General features: G+C 49.4%; 5 protein-coding genes across 5 annotated transcripts; 1 reads left to right on the plus strand and 4 right to left on the minus strand.

The window, feature by feature from the left end:
• Positions 1-792: 792 nt before the first annotated feature.
• Positions 793-1,340, minus strand: HO173_012871 (uncharacterized protein; the record flags this gene model as incomplete). Its single annotated transcript, XM_037314705.1, has 2 exons — positions 793-1,176; positions 1,338-1,340. The coding sequence occupies 2 exons, from the start codon at positions 1,338-1,340 to the stop codon at positions 793-795; spliced, it is 387 nt and encodes a 128-aa protein (XP_037158412.1).
• Positions 1,341-2,909: 1,569 nt separating this feature from the next.
• On the minus strand, positions 2,910-4,889 carry HO173_012872 (uncharacterized protein; the record flags this gene model as incomplete). The annotated part of the gene is made up of 1 exon (XM_037314706.1): positions 2,910-4,889. One exon carries the CDS (start codon positions 4,887-4,889, stop codon positions 2,910-2,912), a length of 1,980 nt encoding a protein of 659 aa, XP_037158413.1.
• A 1,235-nt stretch (positions 4,890-6,124) lies between these two features.
• On the plus strand, positions 6,125-7,931 carry HO173_012873 (uncharacterized protein; the record flags this gene model as incomplete). Its single annotated transcript, XM_037314707.1, has 3 exons — positions 6,125-6,413; positions 6,569-7,024; positions 7,087-7,931. The coding sequence occupies 3 exons, from the start codon at positions 6,125-6,127 to the stop codon at positions 7,929-7,931; spliced, it is 1,590 nt and encodes a 529-aa protein (XP_037158414.1).
• A 184-nt stretch (positions 7,932-8,115) lies between these two features.
• Positions 8,116-8,986, minus strand: HO173_012874 (uncharacterized protein; the record flags this gene model as incomplete). The annotated part of the gene is made up of 3 exons (XM_037314708.1): positions 8,116-8,160; positions 8,211-8,570; positions 8,633-8,986. 3 exons carry the CDS (start codon positions 8,984-8,986, stop codon positions 8,116-8,118), a joined length of 759 nt encoding a protein of 252 aa, XP_037158415.1.
• A 56-nt stretch (positions 8,987-9,042) lies between these two features.
• HO173_012875 (uncharacterized protein) lies at positions 9,043-9,198 on the minus strand (the record flags this gene model as incomplete). The annotated part of the gene is made up of 1 exon (XM_037314709.1): positions 9,043-9,198. One exon carries the CDS (start codon positions 9,196-9,198, stop codon positions 9,043-9,045), a length of 156 nt encoding a protein of 51 aa, XP_037158416.1.
• Between the last annotated feature and the right edge of the window lie 64 nt (positions 9,199-9,262).

The raw sequence follows: 9,262 nt of genomic DNA on the forward strand, positions 1-9,262 counted from the left end.
AGATATGGATCTTTGCTGAAAGTTGCTTCTGCTGCCGACTTGATGTGAGAACCAAGCGCTCGTAGATTATGTCTGGGTGATCTTTTTGTGCAAGACTTGCATTTGATGTAATAAGTCACCTGTCACTGGGCTTCACTTGTAGCATCTGAACCAAAATTATGCGTGACAAAGTGGAAAGAAGCGATGTCAAAGATCCACGTGAATCTCAATAATGAAACATTGTGTTATCGGCAGGTAATCGGATCCTTGCATCATTCATTATTCGATCTACTCATGCTTACTCGTAAAGCCTTTAGGGTTCCTGGGCAGCTTGAGGAAAAGACTTCAACTGGCCTTTCCACAAAATTCAGCCTGACCATGAAGCAATTAAGTGTGCCGAAAGTATCCTGAAACACAGCCTGCTTGGGTCGTGCTTGCATAAAGCGGTTAAGATCTTACGTAAGCAGGGGTTTCATTGGCCGTGCCTCGTGCGGGCATAAATGGCGCAGCTGTTGATCGACGGGCGCCCAGCTGCAGTACAGTAAATGGTATGATGCTTCACAGCAGCTGAAGATACAATTGATAATAAGCGCTGCTACTCAGCAACGTGTTCGCAGTGCGCGGAGATCAATTGTGGATCCTTCTGCAATGCCTTGCATGTTAAGCTCCGTTTACTTTGATTTCTATTTCTGCGATATGTCGAGGCTCAGCCCATCTTCGCCTGGTAGATTTCTGGATTATTTCCCTGGCGAGGCTATAATATGGGTTTCATACCCCCTTATTTTATGAAACGATAGGTCTGATTTTCACAAGTCATTTCACTGGTAACCAACCCTCTAGTACACTCGTTGTACGAATCTCATAATGTCTCAAGCGGGAAATGCCTCGCAGGTGCCCATCGATGTAAACAAGGTAAGATGGAGAACCCTCCGCCCCGTCTAATGTGTTGTCGTCCGATTGACCTCGTGTTAGGGGGTCACAGGAGCCTTGTTCGGTCTTGCCATAATTGCATTCATCATCCGAAGCTATATTTGTATCCGCATTCATAAGAAAGTCCATGTCGAAGACTTCATCCTGCTCTTTGCGGTTATGTCCCTCTGCGCCGCCACCGGTTTGGCATACGCCACGCTGACAGCCCAGTACGCTTTGATTCAGTTGGTCCTTCATGGCTTCGAAGGTGATATAGTATTCCGGCTGCTTGGAGAAATACCAAGTATATCGAAAGAAGAGAACGCTGCAACAAACCTATGGTGGCTCGTTATTTTCTCTGTCAAAATGGCCTTTCTGTTCTTCTTTCGCAGGCTAATCTCTCGATTACGGAGCTTAAACGTATGGTGGTGGTTTGTTACCGCACTTACCATAATTGCTGGTTTAGTCAGCGTAGCCGCTTCTTGGCTGACTTGCCCGTACTTCACTATTGGAGGCCTTCTTTGTGAGCAGAGACTGTAAAACCGACTTGTTGGATGATTAACTGACGCTGTTTTGTCGTTGACTAGCATGTGCAGGACCCTCTGCAGATCACAGAACCATACGGGACACTGCTATCACGACAGTGATGGATATCATGAGCGATCTTCTTGTCCTATCTCTGCCTGTCAGCATACTATGGAAAGTCCGTATCAGCGTTCGACAAAAGATCGGTCTAGCATTCTCGCTCTGCCTTTCATGCGTTATGGTAGTAGTGACCATAGTGAGAGTCGCAGGCATGAGACAAAGAGGCAGCGGTAGCGTTGATATTGTCTGGCTGGCTTTCTGGCAGCAACAAGAGTGCAGCATTGCAGTTCTCATGTGCTCCGTTTCTGCCTTTCGCTCCCTCTTCGTTCCGAGTCCAGCAAGGACTCCTATACCACGACAACAAAGGGACTCGCCGAGCGAGAAGAGGAGAAGGTTTGCGCATCGACGTCCTGATCCTGATCTATATGATACCCATAAGACCAACGAGCTCCCGCAGATTCCGAGTGCAACGCTCACAGGTATAGCCACTGAGATACGAGGAGGTAGACAGTCTGAGGAGACAGCAAGTCTGGATCAACGATTCAACAGCCACCTTCCACCATCGGACCATGATCACTGCACAGAGATAGCCACAACCAACTCATCTGCTCGAGATGCCGAGCTTGGGCTTTCAATAGAATCTATATTACCACACTCGTGCCTTGAGACCAGCAACGCCAGGCAGAGCAAATCCAGTGGCACACGATGGTGGAAAGCATTTCTACAGCCAGAAACAGCCCCGACTGCATCTACAACTCGCACCGGGTATTGGGAAGTCACAAGTCTCTTCCGTAGCGGACACCCTGAGTCCATCGTCCGGTCAAAGGATCGGACGGAGGGTCAGCTCTGACAATCAACATCATTCGCGAGAGTGACGACCGAGAATCGGGGAGGGATGGGATACTGGAATTTTTGCAGCGGTAGCTGGAGGGAACGAAGTGAATAGACATCAAGCGATCAAATGCAGCTAACAGTTATGTGGTACAATTACGAGATTGGTGTATCATAAAAATGACAATGAGTAAAGTAGCTGCTTGTATGTGCCTCAGACCGTCAGAGCATTCGAAGATAAGCAGAAGGGGCTAACCCGAAGGGGCTTAGCCAGTGAAGAGCGAGCTTAGCACGCTCTGAGGCCAGGCTGTGGATGATCGTATGATTAATCAGCTTCGAATCTATCATCTGATTGGCTCAGACATTGAAACGGAAATGCTTTTGAAATGAAGAATCATGAAGGATAGTTATCGAGCAAGAGACTGCCGACCGGGCAGATCTGTAGTTGATTCTTACTAGCAATGTCAAGGCTCGGGTATGTACAGTGCTCTCTCATAAGCCATGAATACATTAGTACGTAGATCATGAACCACATAAAAGCCATGCTCCCTCATGTTTCCTCTTCCTCATAGACCTCTCGAACCCTTTGTGAACAAGCAACCCATTCAGAATGTCTCCCCCACTCCACTCAGCTTCCTCGCACCTCTCCTCTCAGGGGGTCCCATTTCCCCTCCCCCAGTGCTTGGGCCCAAACTTATTCTCCGCCCGCTTCCCAAGCCACTGAATCTCTTCTTCGCACTCGCGGGCGCGATACCAGGAATGGAAGATTGACCGTCGCCCTTGCCGATGGTGGTTCTCCTCGAAGGCGTAGGGGTGAGGACTTCGCCACTTTCTTCTTCCTCCTGGTGCTGGAAAGATGAGCCGTAGTTGCTCAGTCTGCTTACGCTTGCCGAATGGCCGTGACCGTGGGTACTAGCATAAGAACCTCCAATCGAAGATCGAGGGCGGCGAGACTCGGATTGCGTGGTACTGTTGGCGTAATGACCGAGAGGCGTCTGGCTACCAGTATTAGATTGCCGGCTGCTTGGACGACTGGTGCTCGAGGAAGTGGCGCCGGGTAGATGGCTGATTGATTGTCGAGAGTGAAGACTTGCACGAGAGCTTGGTCGACTATTGTAGGGATCACAACTTGGCGGCCGACTACTGTGCATGTCACGCGTAGGACTTAGCTGTGGGATTCCGAATGATAGCCGACTGGATGGGCGATCAACGGTTGGAGTGTAGGCTGAAGATAGACGGCTGGCCGGACGCTCTGTCGTGGGTGTATGGACGGAAGAAGCATTGGAACCACCTATCCGTTTCTTGTTGCTGCGCATTGTGACGGTAGCTGGGATGAATGACTGTCCAATAACAGAGCTGCTGCGTGGAGAAGTCCGTGGCGGGGTTGATGTTGGCGCTGGGAGTTTCGAGCGTGCCGATTTGAGTCGTTCCTCTAGGTTCGTCATCTTAGTCCTCAGACCACGAATCTGATGAAGCGATCCGGAATGTGGGAGACCAGGACCTCTCTGCTCCACTTCAGGACGGTTTAACGTGTTTCGGCGTGCGAACGATGGTGTGCGATCATTGGTCAATGAAACAGAGGGACCGCGAGAGTGCCTCGGCTGACGTGATGAATTCTTCTGATAAGCTGGGCGTGGTGTTGTGTTTGAGTCTGCCATGGAGAGCCTCGACTTTGCTACTGGCAGCGCAGGTGTAGTAATGGTTGTGGGAACAGATCTTTCAGACACGGGTGGGGACGGAGGTGTAAGTGTCTCCGATACTTCAGAAGACGCTGATTTCGTTGGTGGTGTCGCGATGGTCGGTGACGAAGTGGATGTTGTTGGTGATATCTCTGATAAAGCTGACTGAGGCCGGGCAAGGTCTGGCACAATCGGTGGTGGCTGCCTCCGATGCTGCCTTTCTGCTGCGCCTTCTGCACGACGAAGCTTATCCTGCCTAATCTCGGCTTCGATTCTGAGATCGCTGAGTTCATCTCGTAGCCGCTGCGTTTCAATTCGGAGAGCTTCTCGTTCTTGCTCGCCAGTCTTGATCTCTTCTTCGGCCATGACTCCACGCTCTATAGAAACGTTATATTTGGACTCTAGATCTTCTAACGAAGATGTTGTATTCCGTGCCTGTCGTTCGAAGTCGTCATTCGAAACCTCTATATCCCGTAACCTAAGCTGCAGGGTCCTATTGGTGTCACGTAGAGTCGTGATCTCTTTCTGGAGTGTATTCTGTGCTGTATTCGCTTCAGCTTTCGACTGTTTGTATTTGCTCTGTTCGAACATTAGATATAAGCCATAAGATCCGGTGTATTGACAGTGTTCTGTTTGTAGGCCCGTCGCCCGCAGTTTGGCCCAGCTTACCTTCCATTCCTCGACTTCAAAGCCCAAGCTCTCCACCTTCTCTTGTAACTGCCTTTCTCTCCTTTCTGCAGCCTCTACATCCTTTTCCAATTCAGCCTCCAACTCCTTGCTAGACGCCTGAAAGTCCGCAAGCTCGGCTTCAAGCTGCTCATATTGTGATTTGTAGTATGCCAATGAATTTTCGGAGTCCAAAGATATACGCGGTGAGGAAGAGATCGAGTCCTCAAGGTTTGGCATGACTGGAGGCAGCCGGCCCAAGGCGGCGATGAGGCTCGCGTGGGCAGTTGAAGACTCGCCCCAAGAGCTGAGGCGGAGTAGCTCAAGAAGCCTCCGATGCCCCGGTCCGGGCAGCAAATAGGCGTTTCGGTAACAGCTCGGAATCAGTCTAAAGTGTAAAGCTCAGGATCACCAGGCGCGATGTTCGTAGTGAGCGCTGTAACGTCGTTCCTGACGTGGGCAAGAAATATCTTTCTTGAAATATCATAACAAGTTCCTCCTCTTCAAAATCACCAGATCCCGCGATTCGAATGTCCTGGACGCAGCCTCTGGAAATGGTTGCCGTCGTCGATGCCGAAGCTTGAAGTGAACTGAAGTGAACGGAAGTTACTTCCCTCGTTCACCAGGTGTCGACAGATTACTCCACCCCGAGGTTTACCCGGCTACTGCCGGCTTTCTTGAATTTAAGGGGATTTCTATATACGAAGTCCGGGCCCGTATCGCTGAAATGCCTTGGCGATGTCGTTAACTAGTAGAAATAGATGGTAGACGTATTAAATCTGATTTATAGTGATATTCAGAAGGAATATATATGGTAGATTCTCAGTTTTCTTCAAATGCGTGCAGTAGCCGGGCAAACCTCGGGGTGGAGAAATCTGTCGACACCTGGTGGTTCGTCAACATTCAACAAACGCCAAGCCACTAAGCTCTAGCGTGCTGTCGGCTAGCAACATGAATTCTTTCGTTGACGCCGCAGTCTCTGGAATTCGTTTTCCCATTGTATTTCTTCCTACATCTTGGGAAAATTTCGCCATACCGTCTGAGGTCCCAAACGCTAAGCCTTCCCTACATACCCTGTACTAATCTCTAGTTTCCTAGTATTGTTCTGCTTTCGCAATACTTTCACTGTTTCAGTAGTCTGTTGTTTTCCCTCTGGCAGTTATGGACTCAAATAGCACTGCTTCCTATGATTGGTATTGGTCCGTAGATATCCATATGCCTCGCTGATCTGCAGATTCTGCGCTAGATCCCCGCTGCGGGACGACGTGGCCAATCCCACAGCGACATGGTCAAGCTTATCTACCAAGCCATACATGCTTGTCGCAAACAGGAAGGTGTCGAGAAATGATCTTACATACTTCTCTAATTCACATATATGGTCTTAAAACGATGCTCCATTCTCTTTTATTTCTCTTCTTTTCAAAAAGTGGAAGTTTCCTTTCTATAATACGTTGGCAAGCGGAAGGAATTTCGCCATGTCGACCCATGAGAAAGTCTTCAGCGAGGATGTCCAAGAGGACACCGTGCTGGAGAACCTGGGCTACCAGCAGGAGCTCAAGCGATCCTTTGGCCTTTTGGGGATGGTAGGATTCAGTTTTAGCATCGTCACAAGCTGGACAGCTCTTGGTGGTGTTTTGATCGTTGGGGTGGAGTCCGGTGGTCCTCCGGTAATGATATACTCATGGATAGGTATCAGCGTCTTCGCCCTGGCAGTCGCGTACTCGATGGCAGAAATGTGCTCAGCATATCCTCTTGCTGGTGGGCGTACGTACATATCGGAGCTGAACCTTCCTATTTGGTAACGAAGTTGAGTCGCAAGACATGTTTCGGGAGCAAGAAGACCTTTCTACTCCCCAAATCTGTCTTGCAACTCCACCTCCTACTTCGAATGAAGACTGCTGACTCCGAAATCTGCGTAGAATATTCATGGGTCGCCGTGCTAGCACCTCCAAAGATAGCGAGAGGCATGTCTTGGGCTACCGGGTGGCTAATGATCACTGGTATTCTCGCCATGGGAGCAACAAACAACTTCATTGGTGCGAACTTTATACTGGGCCAAGCCAACCTCTCGTTCCCCAGTTACACCATCGAACGCTGGCACACAGTACTCCTCGCCTATCTCATCGCTTTGATAAGTACTGGCGTTAATATCTACGGGCCACACCTGCTAGACCGAATCTCCCGCTTCATTCTTCTTTGGAACATCCTCTCTTTTGTCATTGTTGTCATAACGATCCTCGCCACCAATGATCACAAACAGCCTGCCAGCTTTGTCTTCCACGATTTTCAAAACTTCACTGGTTTTAGTACCGGCTTTGCAGCGATACTGGGGCTCTTGCAAAGCTCGTTTGGGATGTGCTGTTACGACGCGCCAGGTAAGTTTCATACGAGACATACCCATGACTTTGGTACTGTTTGACTAACAGCGTTTTCGTAGCTCACATGACGGAGGAGATGAAGAATGCTTCCAAGGAAGCGCCTAAAGCAATAATCATGTCTGTCTACATTGGCGCAATAACAGGATTCATCTTTCTGATATCTGTCTGCTTCTGTATCGGCGACATCTCCTCAACAGCCTCCTCAACGACTGGCGTACCCCTTATTCAGATCTTCTACGACTCCACCGGATCTGTTGTCGGCGCCTGCTTCCTCTCATCCTTGATCGTCGTGATCGTGTTGGTCTGCGCCAACGCTCTACTGGCTGAAGGCTCAAGAAGCTTATTCGCTTTTGCGCGTGACCACGGCCTACCGTTCTCCAGCCTCTTTGCCAAAGTGGAGTCCAAAAGACAGGTGCCCGTTTATGCGATCCTGCTCGCTTGTGCGGTACAAATGGCGCTCAACTCGATCTACTTTGGTACCTTGACCGGATTCAATACTGTGATCTCGATTGCAACGGAGGGTTTCTATCTCTCATACGCAATGCCACTGCTTGCCCGCATCCTCTCATGGTTCACAGGAGACGTAAAGATACTGTCGGGTCCTTACAATCTTGGACGATGGGGCATAATCATGAATGTGGTTGGTCTTAGTTTCCTCGTCTTTACATCGATAACGTTTAATTTCCCAACCTTGGCACCCGTGGACTCGGGGAACATGAACTACACGAGCGCTGCAATAGGCATCATCGGGCTGATTAGTATCATCACCTGGCTTATATCTGGGCGAAAGGACTTTACAGGACCACAAATCGCCGGTGCGGTCCCCGTCCTAGAGGTACGAGCGACGGAATTGCTTGACAATCTAGATGAAAAGCTGGCGGAGAAGAGCGAGACCAAGGACTAAGACTATACAATCTTTGGTCCATTCATATCCGTCGTTACCGTTTTATCGGCCACATGCCGTCTATATGTTGACAGAGCAGTTCTGCTAGAGCCTGTAACCCCTATGAACATGGGACTCAAGCCCCATTTATTGTTCTCTCGTGTATTGATTCTCTTTTTTCACATATCAAATCTGGCTCGAATTTCTACTTTGTCTGCAGACCCACAGCACATTGCCTGGCCATTTCAAACTATTTTGAAGTCAGTATATCTGGCGGTTACGCAGACTGAGTCTCCATACCTGCTCATCTGTTTGGCACACCAGACTCCGATGCCGCGCCTCCTTGCCAATATCTTGGACCACATCCTCAATTGCTTTGTCATTTTTCTCGTCATCAACCTCGAATCCGAGACATTTACACTTTTCCAATATCCTTTTCCGCAAAAGCGCTGCTTTTTCCCCAATACCTCCTGCAAAGACCAATGCATCGACTTTTCCCTCCAATTTGACGTAATAGCTGCCGATGAAGCCAAGGATGCGGTCAACGAGGATATCGAATGCTAGTTTGCATCTGGGATCTGATGATGACGAGATTATGCCGAAATCTGTTGTGCCGGCGAGGGCTTTCCAGCCAGATTTCTTATTCAGGATCTCTTCCGCCTATCATGATGGTCAGCACTTTCGCACCCAATCTCCAGTCACTTGCTCTATGATGGACATACTGTGCTAATATGCAGCTCCTTAGTACTGCCTGGACTTGGTTTTCCAGCGTCGTGGGTGAAATGGAAGATCAGGCTTGGATCCACGTCGCCACTTCTCGTCGCTCCCGGCAGACCCGCCAACGGCGTCAGACCCATACTATTGTCCAGCGATTGCCCATTCTTGACCGCACAAGCCGACGCCCCGCTACCAAGGTGCAACGCGATAATACTCGTCTCACTCTCCGGCTTCTTCAGGAACTCCGCCACTGACCTTGTGATAAAGGCATAACTGATTCCATGGAAGCCATACTTCCGCAGCTTGTTCTTCTTCGCTATCTCGGGATCAATCGGATATGTTTCGATTTCTTTGGGCATTGTTGAGTGGAATGAAGAGTCAAAGTATGCAATATTCTTCGCTTTTGGCAAAGCCTTCATGCAAGCTTCGACGATGGCAAGGGCGCTGGCGTTGTGTAAGGGTGCGAGGTCTGTGAGATCTTGAAGATGGTGGTATGTATCTTCATCAATGACATGGGCAGCTGGGTAGTCCCCTCCGTGTACGACTCGATGGCATGCATGTGTGATGTCATCTCTGCTGGCAATCTCGGACAGTCCTCCGTCTTTGACCAAATGATCCAATATGTATTCACAAGC

The sequence above is a fragment of the Letharia columbiana genome (genome assembly GCF_014066305.1).
Source record: "Letharia columbiana isolate WasteWater2 chromosome Unknown Sc0000102_s0, whole genome shotgun sequence".
Classification (NCBI taxonomy): domain Eukaryota; kingdom Fungi; phylum Ascomycota; class Lecanoromycetes; order Lecanorales; family Parmeliaceae; genus Letharia; species Letharia columbiana.